This window comes from Rhipicephalus microplus, chromosome 2, assembly GCF_043290135.1.
Source record: "Rhipicephalus microplus isolate Deutch F79 chromosome 2, USDA_Rmic, whole genome shotgun sequence".
Classification (NCBI taxonomy): domain Eukaryota; kingdom Metazoa; phylum Arthropoda; class Arachnida; order Ixodida; family Ixodidae; genus Rhipicephalus; species Rhipicephalus microplus.
In genome coordinates, this window is record NC_134701.1 from 257,000,581 (window position 1) to 257,021,205 (window position 20,625).

At 44.5% G+C, this 20,625-nt stretch overlaps 1 protein-coding gene across 2 annotated transcripts in view; it reads right to left on the bottom strand.

Moving 5' to 3' along the window:
* Positions 1–13,873: 13,873 nt before the first annotated feature.
* LOC119170077 (cell adhesion molecule Dscam1-like) overlaps positions 13,874–20,625 on the bottom strand; it is a 295,537-nt gene continuing 288,785 nt past the window's right edge. The window contains exons 20-25 of one of the 2 annotated variants that reach the window (XM_037421113.2): positions 20,133–20,324; positions 19,416–19,706; positions 18,486–18,656; positions 16,329–16,495; positions 14,880–14,955; positions 13,874–14,331 (exon numbers count right to left, since the gene is read on the bottom strand). In XM_037421113.2, the coding sequence (XP_037277010.2) occupies positions 14,291–14,331; positions 14,880–14,955; positions 16,329–16,495; positions 18,486–18,656; positions 19,416–19,706; positions 20,133–20,324 (938 nt within the window). In that variant the 3' untranslated portion in view covers positions 13,874–14,290. Of the gene's footprint in view, positions 14,332–14,879; positions 14,956–16,328; positions 16,496–18,470; positions 18,657–19,415; positions 19,707–20,132; positions 20,325–20,625 lie in introns of both variants that reach the window. The other variant, XM_075880186.1, reaches the window with a different exon arrangement.

Here is a 20,625-nt window from a genome sequence, read left to right on the forward strand (position 1 = left end):
TCGTGTTTGTCGTTACTTCTTGCCATCAGGTGGCCCGCTTACTATGTGGCAGGCAGTTCTGCCTGTCGTGTCCTCCGAACAAGATACGCAAGCTCCGCAATTTTAGGCGCACGGGATGTGAAAAATCACGTGCATGTTTCCAGGAGCCAATGCTGCAAAGTTTTACGAAACTATAGAGGCTAGTATGTTCGCGCTATAAAATACGCACTGTGTATGAGGTGATCAAATATTTTTCTCCTGAGCAGCACTCTGCAAAACGACAATGACAAGTTCAGACTGCACCTCTTACATCAGAGACAACTTTACTTTTAGCAGTGATTTGCAGCTACAAGACGCGCCATCACTGGTCCTCTACATTTTCCATTGTCCTGTTCGGCTCTTTACTGTTTTGGTAGGGTTTCGGTACGGGCCAGAACAATTGGTATCGCCAGAATAAAATATGCCGACATTGGAGGGTTTTTCGAGACCTTTCCGCTGCGGAAAGGGCGAATGCGCAGTGGTTTCTTGAAGGAGGCGGATCACTCGTGATGACGTTGTCGCATTTCAAACCGTTAGTGCTGTACCTTTGTGCGGGTATGGGCTTGCTAATGTGCGCGCGCGTGCATCTCCTAACGTATGGGTTTCCCTAAGCTTACATGCCGTGTTATAGTCGAATCACTCAGTATTACGTTTTGTACCATAACTCGGCAAAGTAATAAAGAACCTGGCATGTCTCGTTGTTTTCCACTTGGTGGAAAAAAATGGCGTGACCTGTTAATACTTCGCGCGCTCATTAATGCAGCTTGAATGGTGTTCTTTGCGGTGCACATAAAGGAAGACATCATTATCATCTTCCGGCAGGCGCTTTATAAGCAAACAACCCGGCTACACGTGGTGATCGATAGCGCGGTATAGCACGCCGAGTGCAAGTATTGAGCCGTTTTCATAACGATCCCTTCATAAACGGCAAGCCATCAAAGCTTCTCGCTATGCACAGGGCGTCAAGCTCGCGGGCTTCGTTAACATAAAATCGCGGCCTGCGCCTCAGCCCCCAAAACAACTCCAGGATGAATGGCAGGGCCCTTATTTCCCGGCGGTCCTCCTAAATCTAAGCAAATGGGTCTCTGGCGTTTTGACGTCATCGAAATGCTTCCGTCGCGGCTGGGATTCGATTCCGTGACCTTCAGGTAAGCAGTACCAGCACCTAAGTGTATACAATAGCTTCATCATTAAAAGCAAATAATGATACTCTACCCCGTGAGCAATGTTCTCTTTATCAGTCTGCCTTTTAAAATAACAATTAGATAACACCCAAACAATACTGTCTAGAAAAAAATAATAATCATAATAGTGAAATATTTGCAATGATTGCGTTAATTGTGAACGCAGAATTTTTTTTGTGTGGCTCAATGGCAGATGGCTAATTACTCATATCGGGACAGGGAGTGAGATCTCCCGTTCTTCATCATTGGTTCTTTTGGCTCTTGACTTCATGATGCGTTTCAATGCGCATGCTTTAGATATCCGACAGGAACGCTTTAAATTACCCTCTGGAGTACGTGCTGAGGCTTTCGTACCTTAAGACATAATGGGATGAGGAATCGTTATGCTGACGCTCTTAAGGACGTCATTATTATTTACCGTATCTTATAAATCTTATAAATTGGTGTAAATCTTTTAATACTGCTGCATAAAAAGACTCGAGAATAAATAGTTGAATTTCGATTATATTTAGAGCTCCATACATTCAGAAGAATCCCCCCTCCCCGGTGGTAAACACCCGGTGGTAAAATGTTTGATAATTTGGCTTTATCTGACAAACTCCGGTGTTAATAGTCAATATGAGCTTATTCCACGTTTTCTCAAAAGACGTTATCTAAGCGTCTATTGATGCATCAGCTGGTTTGACCGATAGTATCGATACTCAACGTCAAAAACATCTCTCGGAAATTGCGCCCACTGAAAGTTTGTTAAAGGGCTTGTCGTGCTTGAAGCGAGAGACGTCAAATCGCGAGAGCGTAAGGTGACATCTTGATAAACGGTCCTCTGACGAGAATGGTTCACGCCGGAGGACGTTAAATATACGGACCTCTTAATGTATGCTTACGTCGACAAGCTTTAAAGTTGTAATTCGCACCAACTTTTTTTCATTTTGTATTGAAGTATTGCTGCTTGTGTGGATGTGTGTGTGAACGTTCAAACCCTTTAGGTAACTGAAGTACGCTTTGTATGTCCTGATGTATTCACGTTCAGATACCTGAGGCAATATTATGCCACAAATATTGGAATATTGGGGATTGACGGAATAAAACACCGACAAACGCAGAATGCTCGCTAGAAGATGTACTGCTAAAAGCGCCCTCTGAATTTCAAGAAGAACTAATTTCTTAGTTCCTGCATACTTTGGGGATTGGTTCCTTACGAAGCAGTCAGTGAGTGGCTGTCTATGCTACATTTTTTTTTTGCCTTTCAGTCAAGCGTCACGAGCTGGATCAGTGTGTTTTTGTAAATGGTGTTTAGTTGTGTGCAAATTGTTCACTTACGTGGCATGCCCACTCCTCTTGCGTTTAAACGTTAACTAATCGTCTTACGTAATGTAAGCCCTCATGGTCGAGACAGGCGTCGCCTTTTTTGAAACCAAGAACCACTCTATGCGATTCCCATTTCGCGTTCCTCAACACCTTGAATATGAAATACTTAGCTAATACTACGAACAATGTTCACAATCGCACGCTATGGTGACATGCTGTGAAAGCACACGTAGTATTCGTAAGTGTATTCCTCCGGGGTCAAACGACAGTTTCATAAAGCTTGCTGAGTTACACGAGTGCATATGTAAATTTGTTTATGGTTATAAGAGTGGATTCTGCACTGAAACTAAAACTCACGTTAAGCCGACAGGGAGTGACATCTCATGCATCATTGCAACGCCTAATGTTTATTACCTTTTTAAACCGGTAGAGAGACAACAATTTAAACACAGTTCACTTTGCGCCGACATGTTTCTTGCGAATAGTATTGTTTTTTCAAGGCAGTTTTAAGAACATGGAATGAATCCATGGTCGAATACTTGATTTCCACGGAGAATTCTCGGGCTGAGTTTTTGCTTGAATTCTGATTTTTGTTCTTTGCATTTGTCGTGGTGAAACGGCTGATGCGGTATATTCTTGAGCTTTGGTGTTTCCATTATCCGTGTCTGTTATAACCGTTCTTAGGTAGATATAATCTGTGAATAACTTTTGGCTCATTCATATTCTGATTGTGCTTCAAGGCACTGTAATGGTTAATAAAATTGCTCCAAGCAGGCTCTTAAGAATAGAATGAAGGCACTTTATTTTAAGTAATAATGTTATCCGGGATCTATATCAGAGAAAAAAAATTGCCCACAGCTTCCCTCGGGGGAACACTGAGGAGGATGCGGAGCATAAAATTGGTTAACGGGGTGTTAAAGTGCGACTTACTTGGGTCGATGGCTAAATTGGTTAACGTGGTTGTGAAATGGGGTGTTAAATTGCGACTTACTTGGGTCGATGGCTAAATTGGTTAACGTGGTTGTAGGAGGGGGTGTTAAATGAGTGAACACGTACACAAGTATGCGAAAGGGCGGCGCTGGTCGAAGGGACGTCGATCATTGGGTTTGTGGATTCGTTGGAATTCATTTCACCGCGACCTTGGACGTCGACGCGCCGTACAAATCAACCGACGAGCGGCAACTGAGCGAGCAAGCGCCAACCTTGAGTATATATACAGCGCGACGGCGCATGCACTGTCAGCTGTCGAATGTTCGAGAAGGGGGAGAAGCGCAACAGCGCATGCGCGCGCGTCAGCTGCCGATGTTCTCGAAGCGTGACGGCGCATGCACGCTACATTATACAGCTAGCGAATGTTCGTGAAGAGGAGAAGCGCACGCGGTGTGTAGAGGAGGAAGGGTGCACAGATGGTGGAGGAGTGAAGCGCGCGCGGTGTGTAGAGGAGGAAGGGATGCACAGATGGTGGAAGAAGGAGGAGGAAGCTTGCAGACGGCGCCGCACTACAAGCCTCGAGTATTAGATGCTCCGCATCTAAAAATAGCATGCAATGAAGAGTAAGTTTGGACAGAGAGAAAAGAACTGGAACTAATCTAGCGCGTCACTAACTGGCTCCACATTGGAGCATGCGTCAGAAACACATCTGTTTTATCTGTTTTCACGGTTCTGTCCATCTATTTTCTCGAAGGAGTTAGCGTGTTTTCCTGTCTGCCGCTCGTCATCATGCACTCTACAGACGAACTTGATGCAAATGCAGTACAGATGTACTTTGTTGCGTAACCATTATATATTATCCGTTGGAAGCTAGCTCAAAATGATGACAATAATGTGTTGCATGTAAGTTAACACCATTCCAGAGACGGAACCTAAAAGAACATATATATATATATATATATATATATATATATATATATATATATATATATATATATATATATATATATATGAACACCACGTAGTGTTCCGCACAGTTTCTCAGTCAATCTTTAGTGCTCATCGTTTTGTAAAATCCGCCCATGACGTGCCCCATCCCCGTATTAGCAGAACAAAACAAACAAGTGCAGACGGTATACATGATTCATAGACTGAGCAGTAACAGACCGACGTAGCAGAGCAGTCAAAGGAGCTTTTGAGACCACGACTCAAAAGCCGAGTCATGTGCCTCCAACTGTGAAGCAAGCGTGTGGCCGAGAGACCTCTACGCTTAAGCTGACAAACGAGCAACGGCGCCTTGCAGCTACGACCAGTACCTAAAATGAATAAAAGTAAAAACGCGAAAAATGACAGGCTAACGCCAACCACATTAGTCTGAAGCAAGGAATTCGGGAAAGTTTAAGACGATTGTCTTTCTTGGGGACCTTCGACGCAAAAGTATTGTCTGTCTGTCTGTCTGTCTGTCTGTCTGTCTCGCTGTACATTTGTCTGTTTGTCCACTTTTACCGGCATAGGGTACTTGAAACGGCCGATACCATCCGCAGCGACCACCAATGTTGCTCGAGGTTGAGCGTTCATGCTTGTGCCATTGTCAATCAAAAATCAATTGTTTCGCATGTCTGGGGCACCATAACAACACGCATATATTCTGAATATGCATCTCTTGCTAGAAAACGCATACATAAGTAATTTCAAAGACCGTAGCGCTTATCACGCTGTGCTTACCATGCAACGCTTGCACGGAACGGGGAGAGTTTCGAATGCTTTGCTAAGACGAGATGGTGGTGGCACCTACACGTCGCCTCGCGTTCTACACCTTATCACCTTTGAGACGGGCGCGCATGGCCACGCGCTTTGTTTTCCAAACGAAAATGCCAGATGGCGCTCATGTCTCACGTGTGACGTGACTTGATGCACTCGTTCGCCTCCGCTGCACGCTCGAGGCACTCTAACGCAGCGCCTCCAGAATACCATTCACCATTTTTCTTAAGCAGAACATCAAATAAACGTTTTGTTCACTCTCTCCATACGCAAGACTATCGTCTTTCGCCGACATTTGCAGATTAAATGCAGATAAGGGGCCAATTTGTTAACCATTATCTCTTTCTTACGGCTTTTAAAGGAACACATAGCTTTCTGTGCAACACGAGACGAAAGCAAAGGAAAATATTTTCTTAGGGGTGAAAATATAAAGAAAGAAAGCAGGTCTGCGTCCATGACCTTGGAATGCAATAAACATGCACTGGGCTATGAAAATATTAGAGCGATGTATATCAATCTGTCCAACTAAAACAGTCAGCTCAAAGTAAACCACTACGTTATATTGACGGGAACATTCAGGGCTGCTTCTTCCGCTTTGATATCGGTGTTCTTACGTTTTTGATTGTGTTCCCGGCAGCTTTGGAAAGGTAGAAAAAATGAATGCAGACAACGTAAAAAAGCTTGCTTCACTGCATCGGGTTTGCTTTCCTACAGATGGGGAGGGAAATAAAAAAGCAAAAGGTAGAGAGAAAAATAGAAACCTTTTGCAACACACATGGAAGTACAGCGTATCGCATGCCGCCTTCAAGTTCTACTGGAGGGCTCATGAGGGTTTATGGGTTGATGTGCTGTGAGGCCAGGCTCCCAAGATTGGACACAGCGCCACAAGAAATGGTCAATAGTCCTTACCCAGTTGGGGCTGTCGCACAAGCGTGAATCTGCCACACCGATGTGATAGCTTAATGAGTTGAAAGCAGGTCTTGTGAAGAAAGGTTGTGGTGTCAAGCCTGTCAATTCCCTCACCAAATGTCGATCTAATGTCGTTCATTGTATCTCACTGTCTTGCGGCAGGTTATACATCGGACAGACTGGGCACTGCTTGAATATTCGCCTGCGAGAACACTACAATGCGCTGAAATCAGCCCCGGGTTTACATTTGTCCGCCCATTGCAAAACGTGTGGCTGCGTACCTAATTTTTCGCGCACATCTGTCTTATACAGCTACCATGACATGAAAACTAGAGAGATTGCGGAAGCCTTTTTTATTAAAAAGAATATCAATAGTTGTGTTAGTTCACCGTCTATATCACTGTTAGATTGTGAAATATCGTTTCTGGACGACACCTGATCAAGGTGGAACCTTCCCCCAGTTGTTTCCCTTTCTCATCTTTCTGGTATATAACTTCTTTGCTGAATAAACTGAGTTTCTGTCTGCGCTTGTTTGTCTCTTCTTTTGTGTCCCGTTGGTTTGCGCTTCCAATTCTTCCATTATGAGGTGATAAAAGCTACACCGATTCCCAGCTGACACATCATTTTACGTCACATCCAGAAATCTTGAATGGCAGTTGAAGCTGTAAGGAATCAAGTTTTTGTATGGCAATGGGAGTTTATCAATAAAATCTTATGCGTTTGTGCACACTTTTGTGCGATGTGGCGAAGTTCTTTTGCAGCATCCACTTTTCACAAAAACAACTTCCATTGCGGCTTGGATAGCGATGAACTCGAACCCCGTAGATGTAGTGAATTGTGATGTCTTCAACGTGACAATGACCGATTGAGACGGTACTGCACAGGCACGTGCTGAGCTTTCTAAAAACAAACCGTCCGTGTAAACGTAAATTCATTTAGCGTGTGACATATGCAAAAACTTCAATCGGATATCCCCGAAAGCAGATTACACGTTAGTCTTTTTAGATATCTCCGGCAGTTGAAGGTGCACACGGATTTTTTTTTTAGGCACCACTCCAGAGGAAGCGGTATGGTTGAAGGCGAGAATACCCACGATGTCGAAAGCTGGTTAGTGACAACAGTTTTGGAAAACGCTGTAATTGGTATTTCTTGTGATACATTGGTGAGGTGGTGGTGAGGCCCTCTAACTGCGGGATGATCGAATGTGCGCCCGGACGCAGTGCATTTATGCGTGCTTGTTGTTATATAGTGAATTCTGTAATTGTTGGCACATGCGTCCGTAGAGTATTCGAAACTCGACAGTTATATGTGTTGTAAGCGGTGGTCTTTGTCAACGGCAATCGTTGTTGTTGTGTTAGCCTACCAGGGAATCCTGAAATTTAAATGCTTTTCGGGACCCGGATGTTATTTTACCACGTGTTGGAGTTCACTGGAGGGCTATAGTGCCAATACCCTGAGAAAAGTGCCCCGAAACTTCAAGTTACAAACTAAAAATATGCTTCACAATGGTGAGTTGTATGGCATCTTACAGAGAGGAGCGCATAATACGTTGACATAATACGCTTGTAGTTTGACCCTTCTACATCTTTTATCCACAGTAACAACAGAAATATTACTAATCAAACAAGTGCATAATAATAATAATAATATTATAATAATAATATAACAAAAATATTAATAAAACGAGCTTTAACAATGATTATAGGGTCATTTAGAGGCCGTGCTAATTTATTGTTCCTGAATTTCAGAGCGGGATACCAGTGAATATTAAGAAACACGTACACAACAAGAAGCCACTTAACACAGACGAACGCTGTACTTACAAGTGTGATTTATTCCAATTCACATCGCCGCCCAAAATTTCTTACGCATGCACATTGCCATCACTTCCCATGGCACGTGACCCTTTAACCTTATCTTTCAGCTAAGCATTGCTCCTGTAAATCACTCTGACACATGAAATGCGACATGCAGAGGCAATAAGCGAAAACAAACGTGACAACTCCTGTCGTTAGAGCAGCAATGAGTAAGACACCACAGTGCAATTTTAGCCAGTTCCGCTTTGTACTTTGACCCCTCGGTATTTTCATACTAAGGTAATGATAGCGAAGAAAAAGGTAAATATATGTGCTCAACGCACAGCCCCCCAATCACGGCGGGAATACATTACGTGGCAACAGACTGCATTGCATTCTTCTCGCTTACACTTGAGTTCTTAATCGCCATGAAATGAAAACCTGTGCGTAGGGGCCACTTTCTTGTCGCAGCGTATATGACACGAGAAGCGGCTCTTAAGTCAAGTCATGTCAAGGTCCTTGACGATGTGGCGCAGACCCACGCTGGGGGATTGGCCAAGAACCGGATAGTTTTCATGAAAAACTTCCTTAATAACAGGATAAGATAATTATATTTACGGGAAACAAAACAAATGTGCAACAGGATGAATTTGATGGTTGAATTGTAAATAATCTGTAGTGTAATGCAATAAAACGGCGTATTCGATTTATTGTGAATAAGATTCATAAAATCTACCGAAAAATGATTTCAACACCTAAACCTCTATGAACTTTTTGACGAACTCCTGCAATGCGTCAACAATCTTCCCGTCACTGTGGCCAAGGAACAAAGCCCCGAATAAAAACACATTTTGAACATCTAAATGTATTACGAGAAGTTGGCAAACGGCACCTAATGTGTTTTTGCGTAAGGCAGACAATCTATTACAGTAAATGAGGTAATGTTCAGTTGACTCATTTATTTCAAATTGGGACAATGAGGGGAGGCTGCCAGACCAGCCCTGAGTAAATATAAATTTAGCAGTGGAATTAGACAGCACAGTCCAGTGATTGCGACTTCCGTTCCTCGCGTTTGACATATTTTACTATACCAATTGTACAACAAGCGCTTGAATTCTGGTGTGGCTGTTATTGAAGGTGTAGAATATTTCTCTAATAGCAGTTTCCTTTTTAATCTAGTGCCTTTCAAGAATTTTGATGCCGGTAATATCTCAATAACAGGCCCATTTAACGATGAATTTGCCAGCGCATCGGCCGTTTGATTTATATAAATGCCCTTATGTCCTGGAACCAAGACCAATTGGTTCAGATTGAGATGCGAGGAAACTAATGCTTTGAAAGCACTCTGAGCATGCGAGTTCTCATCTGCAGTAAGGGAGGCACATACTGATAGTGAATCCGTTGAAATTACTGCGGAACTTACTGAAGCAGTTATTTTACTGAGAGCTAAAATTATGGCAAAAAATTGTGGTTCAAATATGGGCTCAAAATCTGAAAGCGAAGCAAAAAGGACGAATCTAGGGAAGGAGAAAAAAAATATCATTTCCACAATTTACACTAGGTGAACCTCCTCTTTCTTTCTTTTTTTCTCCTTCATTGCAGCTTTTTCCTTAATGTGCCCTCCCTTGTCAAAGACCTCGGTTCCCGATACTCTCCTGGCACTTCCACTGCGGACGGATGCCCACGACTCGTTCTTTTTTGCTTTTCTAAACCATTATACCTCGAAGTGCCTGTAGCATTTTAAACTTTCAAGTGCTTGCTCTCCTTCACTTTTTCTCTCTTTCCCTTACGTGTTCACATAGGAGACGTGGCGTACTATAGAATGGAGAGCCGGCCCACGTTCTCTATGGGATTGGGCTGGCTATCGACAAAAGCTTCGTCCTTGTCGTAAAATTGCACACACTAGAAACACCTGTTAGGCGATATAAATTGACAGCAGATCATCGCATTATGCATTTAAATTGTCGCACCCCCTTACTGGTTACCTCCATGTTATTAAAATTTGCTTCGAAGGACATGAATGCAAAGCAATTTCGTTTGCGACTTTGAACACCTCTTATTTACCTACTCCAGAAATTTCCATTAGGAGGTCTTATGAAGATCACTGCAGAACGAGCCTTATACCTTCAAACTGCGGAACGGGACGCAGCCTGTAACCCCAACAGCTTTAAAAGATGGAAAAGAGCAAGGTTGCTCTCACAAGTTAAGGAGAAAATCATCGATGTCTGAGCGGAAGGCGGAGCTACGTAGGCAAAGGGGGGGTTCACCTCCTCTCGCGATCATTTCCTAGTACTGCGCATAGATCCCTGGGTGCGTTCCCTAGTAAAGCTTCAACAGAGAGGATTTACCCCATCCCCTCTCTTGGCACAACCTCACGATTCAGCTCTCACTCTCGAGCACCTTTCCTTCTCCGGTGGTCACGTGAGTCGATGGAGACGCAAGCTGGATATCGCTGGCAGAGCGGTGGTCCGAAGCGAAGAAACAGCACTGTGTCGTCGAGCGACCCGACCACTTCTCGATGCAACCATAGCGTGCGTGCCAACGCTCGCCTCAACTTTCCAACACGGAGTTTCCCACCACCCGGCTATGGCGACGTGCCGCACTGGCGCCAATCACATTGTCTTTGTGGGGATAGCACCACCATCGTCCAAGAGATGGAAGTAGTAGTTAGCGGTGACACAGTGCCATTTTATGAAACCTCGTTAAGGCCCAAAACTGTGCCTCATACGGAATACGTCATCAGTGAAAGACGGCTAGTTTTTTTTTTTTTTTTTTTTGTCGGCTGCTCTTGCTCTGTAAACGCTAGCACCCGCGCTATGACTACTGCGCTTCGACGCTGTAGGTTGCACGCTTTCTTGGTGGAGGCTCCTTACAGATTCCAGCGTTCGGCAGCATGTTCGAATCGGCACTTTGCTCACTTGAGCGTCACTGGACTTCGATGCGGGTGTATATGGAATTTCTATTGAGCCTGCAAGATACCAAAGAAAAGGCAATGAGGCACTGCTGCCTGAATAGCGTCGGTAGCTTCAAGCTTGTTATGTGTGCTGCTTTTATTTGTCGACGGGTTAGACCCCGAGTAACCAGACGGTCAGGTGTGGCCAGAGAGTTGTTGTGTGCACCCTTGCTATGGATACGACAACTATGGTGTGGAAAATATGACTGCCACTGTGTGTGTTGCTTTCTTCCACGCCTTTCTGGACTAATTGTAGGCACGGTAAGAAGAAACTTATAGCGCTTGCAGACTCGGTGAAGACCCTTGATGCCATCAAACATACCCACCACTCCTGGAGATTGTCAAGTACCGGGTTTATGAGCTTCACATACATTTTGCTCTCCTTGGTTAATCTGAAGACCTTCTTGAAGATTGCTTTAAGAGCAATAGGCGCCTGGCAAGGTTCCATAAAGAAGTATCTACCAGGCAGCTAGCTGAACGAAAACGCTAAAAAGCTTGATCTGCAGGGCACACTAACACAAGTTGGTACGTCCGCTGCAAACCCCACTAACGACGACAAACACTGGAATTACAAGAAAGACAACTTTAGAGCAAGCATTCTGGCACGCCATCTTGGCTTACCGAGCATTATCAAACTTAAAGGTCATTTTAATGATGGTAGCATATATCACAGGGTACGCTGTTCCTGCGACCTTGAACTTGCTACATTGTGACAACTGCAAATAACCACTAAGCGAAATGGGAACAAAAATGCATCACTTTCATTTCCGCTGTAAAGCCTTGCCAAAGAATTAGAAATATATGACCTTGTTTGCCTCGTAAGGTAAGCTATGAACGCAATTACACAAAGCTATCCCTTATACAACTTCTTGAATCAAAGCCTGATATATTAAAGTCCCACAGGCACCACCAGATAGCCGTGAAACATACACGACCCTTACTCGTAATTCAAGAGTTCAGATATTTTGATTATTTTAAAAATGGACGTGATAGTGAACTAGTGCCAAAGCATCTATTGCAGTCTTGCACGAATACTTGTGAAAATTTCTTCCCATCCCTCAATGACAAGGAACAAGTCAGAGAAGAAAATACTACGAAATAAACTTGTCACGCCTACCATTACCTGAATACATGGGTGTTCGCAATTATAAAGGTACAAAAGCGAGATGAAGTGTGCAAAATTATTTTAAAATCTGCTTTCTTTAATTAAGAAAGTTTACCGCTATAATACGAGGAGTTGTCATAAAAAAAGTCATTCACTAGTTGCACTGATGCTGTTGCTTCTTTTCATATTCCCTCACCTTTTATAGTATTCAATTACATCATTGAATAAGTTTCGTACAGAGTGATGATTTATGGCATATGAGTAAAGGTTTGCCCCTGACTCACAATGTTAATCTCGGGTCCCCACATGCTTTATGATCGGCGCACGTTCATGGCATGTAATATGGCAAGTTCCAGTATATTTGTCTCGTGGCCAGCACGAAACTGAAGGAGTGACATGGTCAATGGTGCAAGATAATCGACTTATTTTATTCATCCACAACAGTCACATAATGTTGAACACAACTGGCACTGTGTTGCTTGCACCTGGCGATTGAGGAGTACCTCAATGCTACAATAACAGCCTGGAACCTAAGGCTGTGTGAAGATATTAGCACAATGTATACCCTGCACAATTGTTGACGCGAGTCACGTACTCTCATTGTTGTCTTAGTAAGTGCATAATTGAATAAAGTTTAAGTTCAGTTAACTTGAAACTCTTGTTTTTAATGTAAAGTTTGTTTTAGTTGTGAAGAAAATTGGCAACTGCAAATGAAATGTATGTATACAATAGGTATGCCTCTACTTATTCCCGCTGAAATGTTATTATCTTCTTGTATATACTTATCAAAGCTCTAGTACATGCGATGTAATGAATGCGTAGCGTAACATGTGTATAAAATTAAGATATCATTTTTTCCATTTCTGAGGTTTCACTCTAAAATTTTGGGTCAGTTCAAGACGCCGTTGGTGCTTATTCTGTGGCTCATTTGAGCCTCGCCAAATTAGTTCTGTACTTGAACAATAATAAACTAAACCAACAGTGGTCCCAGAGTGGCTTCCTGCACATTTTCGGGAGGTCAGGTACAGTTGCACTCTGCTTACTCAACAAGATATTTCAGCAACATTACGTTCACCAGTGAAAGTACTCAGCAATGTTGTGCTATGCCTGTCCCGTTGTTTTCTGTCACGCAAGTGATTCTAATGCACATAAGTTTGATTTATTTACTCAAATTTGAATATACGATCAATTGTCGTAAGCATATGTTGGATAGAATAACTCTACAGACACTTCATTGTAATGCATGGCACACACACCCTTCCACACCGATTTAAAGACCTAAGACACTTGGTTTCTGATGAAGTCACTGCAGTGTTAATGTCTAATTTTTTTCACTTTCTGCAGCAATTTTGCTCTATGACAGTTTTCTCATGACCTACCTCTTTCTTAACATCGTGTATGTTTGGTAAATTCTTATCAGGAATTGTTGTACGCCACCTTTCTTGCAGAAAAACAGCTGTTGTGTACGGAAAAACAAAACATGCCCACTACTTCGATTCTCATCGTTGTGTTAGAACGTAATACCAAGCTTAAAGGTCTGACATTCGTGCAGGTCGTTAGATCACAGGTTTCAGTTCTGGATCGACTTGGCTGTTATGAGGCAGTTGCTCAAACATGGAGTTATTGTGGATCGTTCTTAATTCCACCATTGCTGTCTGTATAGCCATCTCACCCAGAGGGTGTACGTTGGCACCCACATCTGTCCGCGTCCGACATACAACGTCGCTCGAGCTACAAGGTTCAGTTTAGGAAAGTGGTCGCAGTTGTATGTGCTTAGAGGTAAAATGCGCCAAGCTGATCAACTGTGTTAAAAAAAGAAAAAAAGAAAATGGAGTTACTTGACATGCCGTCACCCCATATCCCTCACGCGCTTTCTCCTTTGGTGCATTGTCCCAACCACGCGCACACATACACACACACGTTTACTTCGGTCCATATTTTTTTGTACAAGGCGACGCTAACAAAGGCGCTTTTGTGGTTCTCGGTAGTTCACAGCACGTCTCCAACAAGGCCGCACGCACACTGTCTGTCTTGTTTGTATGTACAAACCGCACCAGCATACTTTGAAAGGGCTGTATCCAGCCTGCCACTTGTAGATGATTGAAGCGTGGGTCTCCAGTATGCCAGTGGCCACTCTGTAAAGGTTTGTTCGTTGCATCGACAGTTGCTTCGCAGTCCTCTGGTACTTCTCATGTTGCCACCATAGACGCGCACACTGACACGAAGTAATCACGTCCGCGTTTCAGTTTTTTGCGAAATAACGGCAGAATGTCCAGGCTGCACCTTAGAATTTGTTTCCCGCACCTTATGAAAGACTAGACCTGTTTCAGGTGACCCTGGCTGCTGGCCTTCCATTTCTTGCTAGTGCTGCAAGAATGAGAAAAAGAAGGATAGATCATTAGGACTAGTGAACTTAAAACAGAGTAATAAACAAAATAAACGCAATCTGATCTTGCCGAGAAATCAAGATATGTTGCCAGACGACGTACCTAGAAAATTATTGGGCATGGATGTATATGGCAGCTGAATTTGTTTAGCACAGTTGTTAACATGACCAACAACGAGAGGTGGTTAACTGTCGTCAATAATCAAATTGATCAGTAACGAAAAAAATCATGCGTATCCTTAGCACTGGGCATTGTTGCAGTCGTTCTTTAAGAAGCGGCCTTTTTTTTTATTGCTGTCGCTTGAAGACGACCAGACTACTAGTTGAGACATTGGGTTCAGAGACACCCGTGTTCAAAACTTTTTCATCTCTTCAGGCTTCTACCCTCCCCTGAGCTTTGGCCTTATTTGGCTTACCAGAGTCATGCATCATGTGAAACTTTGTAATGAGGTTCTGTGTCATTTTTTTTCCTCTTCAGAATAAGTAAGTGATTTTAAAATTGGCACAGACGGGCATGCGAACACCTCACCTGGACACTGGTATATGTGGCCGTCAGACCGTGGCGGCCGTGGCGTTCGTTTCACAGTGGCGTAAAGGGGCTCATCCTATGATAAAAAACAACAACAAATAAATAGAAGAAATTGGAAGGTGCTATACTACATATCCTGCCTGTTTTATGACTACACACGCCTGTTTTATGACTAGTTGCCTACGAAGTTTATGTAAAGGTCACGTGATAGATGCTTCAGCAAATAATGTATCTAACCAGACATTTTGCCTATGTAAAGCATCGTGCTGCGTTAAGCGTGAAACCGTTGAAGTATTCTGTCAATGTATTGCACCATATCTTTAGTCGATAATAATTACTTGAAATTGCGTTGTGTGCAGGTCATGCTGCAACGTGAAGTATATATTCAACGGGCTTGACAAAATGTAAAAAGCAAATGTTTGTCGCATTAAACGCAGCCGTTGTAGGTGGACCTAGAGTGGCTTTAACAGTTTCAACCTATGCAGCATATAATACTTTATGTGTTGTAATCAACTTCACACTAGGATTAGCCAAGAGACAAAAGTTCAGCTCCAGCTGCCGAGTATTTATTCGTAACTGCGGTTGCAGTTTTCATGGTATACCATCCGTGCTAACTCGCTAGAACACAATCACAGAAGGAGGCTTTCCCCCACAAAGGTCCTTATTGCGGAAGAGGCTGCTTTACGGTAATGCTTAACAGGCGCGTACTTATAGGGACGAAGCTCCTTATAGTTTAACCGTGTCACTAGTCACGCGTAACCAAGGGAAGAGACGAGAAACGAATGACCATTTCTCGTCTCATTTCATAAATGGCGTTACCCTGCCGCTACTCTCCGAAGTGCCGCTATTCTCAGATTGGCTGCTGCGCACGCTTTGCCTGAGTGCGCGAACGAGTGCCTCTCTCAGTCCCCCGAACAGTCGCTGTACGAGGCGGATCATTGGTGGGGCATGAACGAAGCAGAGGGGCGGGCGCGTTGGAGACGCTGTGCGCTCGGCTTCTTTGGCTGGGGTCTCGTTGGTTTTACCCACGCGCCGCCTGCATTTTCGAACGCGATCGGATGCATGAACGCATGCACGGATGGACGGACACATGGACGGACGGATGGACTGACGATTCGCCCCCCCACCCCGATCATCATTCACTCCGTGGATGTACCGTGATTTCTTTGTCGGACTTCGAAACTTCGGCACGTATCTATGGTGTAGTTCACCATGAAAAGGGATACTCGAATAAGCACCTTCTGATTGCTGGTGCCTTGACTGCTAGTGCATGTGAAAAAAAAACACTTCGCACCTGGCACTCTTCTGTGAAAAAAAGTGGAGTCAGAATTAACTGCCACCATTAGTAGCATGCAAATATGAGCCACCACGCTTTTGCAAGAAAACCATTCGATTTGACTGTGGACTAGTCTGTGCGTCTGTCATGTAGAAAAGAGAAACGCCACTCACCACGTGGTCCGTCCTTTTTTCTGGACCCCTGGTGCCTAGTTGCGTGGTTGCGTAAGGCGCCGGGAAGAAGGCACTGCTGGAGCATTCCTTGCCCACTTTGCCTTCCAGGTCGCTCATCTGCATGGCATCTTGCATGCCATTCTTTCGGGTGCCATAAAGCGAGCTGCCTGTAAATACGCGCACAACAGAGCGAAGTATAAAGACTGCCCACTTCGATGTTCATATTAGCTCGTTACACTTAATAGGGGCATTTAACGCATAAGAACAGTAAAGGGCCGCATAGATTCCCTTGAATCAGGCAAGACAGTTTTTTAAACTCGAATTTTCTTTAGCTCATCAGTAGACGTAAAAAATAAAATAGTTCGTTTTATTTCATTTTGTACCAGAACCTCAGCCACGCCTGCAACATTTTATGTAGTTATTGTAAAATTTATGCGCCCAATTTAGGCATTTTTTTTATGGCACAGAAAGCGTTCTGGGCAGTTTGGCGGAACAATGTTTAGAATGTAGAATAGAATGAAATGTAGAAACTCTATTGCTTATAAAGAAATAGTAGCAAAGCTTGCGCAGACGCTGTGAGGATAATTGCCTAAGGCATAACTTGCCCTTCAAATGACGTCGTTAGGCAAACACCAACTCGTCCAAAAAAAAACAAGGCCTTTGTGCAAAAGGTAATACAAAATCGTTTGTGGCTTCAAAATCGTATTTCACTAATAGAAAAGCCTATCACTCCTCCTCAAACACCTTGGTAGTTTACTGACAATACCTAGTCATCGATTAAGTTTTATTTCGAGCGATAGCGATTATATGTGCACTGTCACATATGTTCTCGATATTCCTGTTCTGGCTGCGGAGTACACCTACAGTGCATGACTTCAAATAGCGCTGGCAAAGCACCTACCTTTTTCGCTCAAGGTAACACTATTCGAGATGCACTATGAAACGAGGCTTGCCCGCTAAGCATGCCACACACGCACCGACCATACGACTACTTTATCTTTTATTTCATCAGAGTGCACCACCGGGCAGCGCTGGCCTGTTCGGCGCTTCTAACGATTCTGTGAGCACCTCTACGTTACAGCAAACTCTTGACCATATTTGGAATGACCACACTACCAGAAATGTTTTCCAAAGCTCTGGGTAATTATTTCTACGGGGTCGTGACGTAGCGAAGTCAGCAGTTTTCGCATCCAAGATAAATTTATTTGGACGAACTTGTGGTCGGCAAACTGAACAGCAAGCAATGCACGCTGTACACTGATAACGGTGGCCCCGCCGCGGTGGTCTAGTGGCTAAGGTACTCGGCTACTGACCCGCAGGTCGTGGGTTTGAATTCCGGCTGCGGCGGCTGCATTTCCGATGGAGGCGGAAATGTTGTAGGCCCGTGGGCTCAGATTTGGGTGCATGTTAAAGAACCCCAAGTGGTCTAAATTTCCGGAGCCCTCCACTACGGCGTCTCTCATAATCATATACTAGTGGTTTTGGGACGTTAAACCCCACATATCAATTAATCAACTGATAACGGTGAACAGAGCGTCGACCACCGATAATCTGATTCGCAACGAGGCACGTCGGCATTTATATATACATGCGGCATTGGCGATTCTAGCTGTATCGCTGGTGACTGCGTTTCATCGAGAATAAACTCAGCTGTTCGCGTTTGCGCACTCAAGGCCATCCGGTGATCCTAAAATAATCTGGAATGCTCTCACCCCCGTATTCACAAACACTCCTCGACACGACTCCTACGCTTCACTTCACAGAGTTGAGCACTGCGCCACCACTCGGCTAAAATGACGCTGTGCTACTCAAGAATTGCAGCAGATTATCGCTGATATGCAGGGACTTGCCGCACCTAGAGACGGCACTCCCATAGGCTTTCTCAAGTGAAGGTGAAGCGTTGAGTGAAGGGACGTTCTAGAAAACGGGGGTCAGGCATTCTAGCGTGGTGCAAGGTAGTATCGACATGTGCAATGGTCAGGTAACCTGAAACGTTAGAAAAGATTGTGGCAATACTTTTAGAAATTTATGTAATATATCGCCGACATATCGATAATAATCTATTCCTAATTGATGTAGGTACCCCCGCGGACCTGCCAGAACTGTGCATCTACGCACGCATGCTGCGTTTGTGACGCTTACCGTTGGCGTACGTACCACTCTGGGAACTGCCGGAGGAATGCTTTCTGCGGATGACCATGCACACGATGACCAGGAGGACCACCACAATGACTAGCGAAACCACCACCGGAACCACCACGGTCGCGTCGGACACTACAGACGACGTTTCGCGATGCACTTCCGTCCGGGGCGTCACCTGGTCTGCCGCTGCACGCACAGGGAACCAGGTAAGTCATCGTGTATTGTTCAATGCCTTAAGCATTCGCGTCGCTAGTGTGCGTACATATTGCTCACTAGGGAAGGCACTGGCGTTTTACTAGAGTAGGGTAGCTGACCGCATGACATATAACGGCAAGAATATAGCTACTTGAAAAGGACGTACGAATGGGTTTGTTGGTGTCGTTGGATGGTGTAACTTTTAGCGCATAAAAAAAGAAAAGGAAGAAAAACCGCTTTTAAATGAAGCGAGCGGCAATGGCTATATCTAGCCATTTTGCCTATGAATAAAGCACGCATATAGCCTAATGTAGTATACCCATTACTCCTACGTTGTAACCATGAAAGTCGCAATGCGTGTAAATGTTTTGGCACAACTTTCATGGAGGTGAGGTGACGGCTTTAAAGCTGTTAGTCTCACTTCGTGTAACTGTTTAACACTTCTTTATCACTACTCGGCCACATTCAAGCCAAACTGCGACTTTTTTTTCAGCATTATGCCTTTTATAAAAATCCAAGTATCCATAACCCTATCTTTATTACCTTAGTGAAGACATATTTTATGGCGGGGATTAGAGAAATCCGATTAATGAACCGGGCTGAGGAGAACTAAGAAAGATTCTGACACAAGTCACCAGTCTTAGTCGCGTCGCTCACTTCGCAAAAGAGCAAATTGTGTTAAATTGCCAATTGACCCAACTTGTCGTTTTAATTCGATGATCGTTGGGCGTATTGAATTTGTCAGCGTACCTCCGTACTTGGACAGTGTGGCGAACGCGTACTCGGCTTCGGTGACACCGGCGCTGTTGTGCGCCGTCATCTGGAGCGTGTACCAGGTGGCAGGCGTGAGACCAAGGATCTCGAGGCGCGCGTCACGAGGCCTGGTTGCCTGCAGCGTGGTCCAGTCAGCGTCCTGTCGACGCCGGTACTTGACCGTGAACTGGTGAATAGGGCAGCCGCCGCTGTGCCACGCTCCTAGCAGAACCACTGCCGAGCTCACGTTGGTCTGCACTAGCGACTGGCGATCCGGAGCCACCGGCGCTGCGCGCGTAGAGGAGATGTCCGGTAACAATTGGGAGTTTTAGCCATGATGTTAATACCGCAGAGTAAGTATGCAAATGCCTTACACTTAAGAAAGGAAATTGACAGTGAATCACTTGTAGCACAAAGCCGGAAAGAGAATTATGCGGATTTCTGAGACAGAAGCTTTAGTTGCGGAAAAGTATTTACGAAGATCCTTTGACAAAATTTGCATTGTTGCCCGGTGAGAGAGGACTGGTGCACACCAACTTCCACCAGTCTGCGGCTATCTGCATGGTGAAATAATGCGACTGTAATTCGATTCTAGAGTGTCTCCGTGAAGTCGTATTTCTCGCCAACTGAAATCTCGGAGTTTGTCATTAGTCTAAACGAAAAAGAGAATACATGTTTTCAGATAGTCAATATACAACGAGATGACCTGCTTACCGGCCCCGCTTGTCTTGACGGTAACAATGTCGCTGTTCTCGCCAGTGCCGGCCGCATTGTATCCTCGCACGGCGAACTGGTAGTTGGTGCCGCACTTGAGCTTGTCAACCGTCAGCGAGTTCTGGTCCCCCGGCACGTGCGTCTCGTGCCACTCGCTGCCGGTGACGGCTTCTTTCTGCCGCACATAGTAACCTGCAGCCCAAAAGCACATCGTAAATACATATTGCACTTTCGGAAATCGGGCACTGCGTAAGTAGGTCGATCTCGGTGGCCATCTCAAGAGCTCGAAGGTGGAGCAAGGTAAATGCGCCGAAGACAAGGACGCAGAGGAGACTTGACACACACGAGCTCTGTAAGCTGCAATCTCTGCACGCTAGCCACATCTCTGTCCTTGTCTTCAGCGTGTTTACCCTGTGGCATGTGCACCAACAAACCCTGGCTGGTGCCTTTTTATAGCGAAAGCCATCAAGGGCTTACACTCATGTCCGTCCAT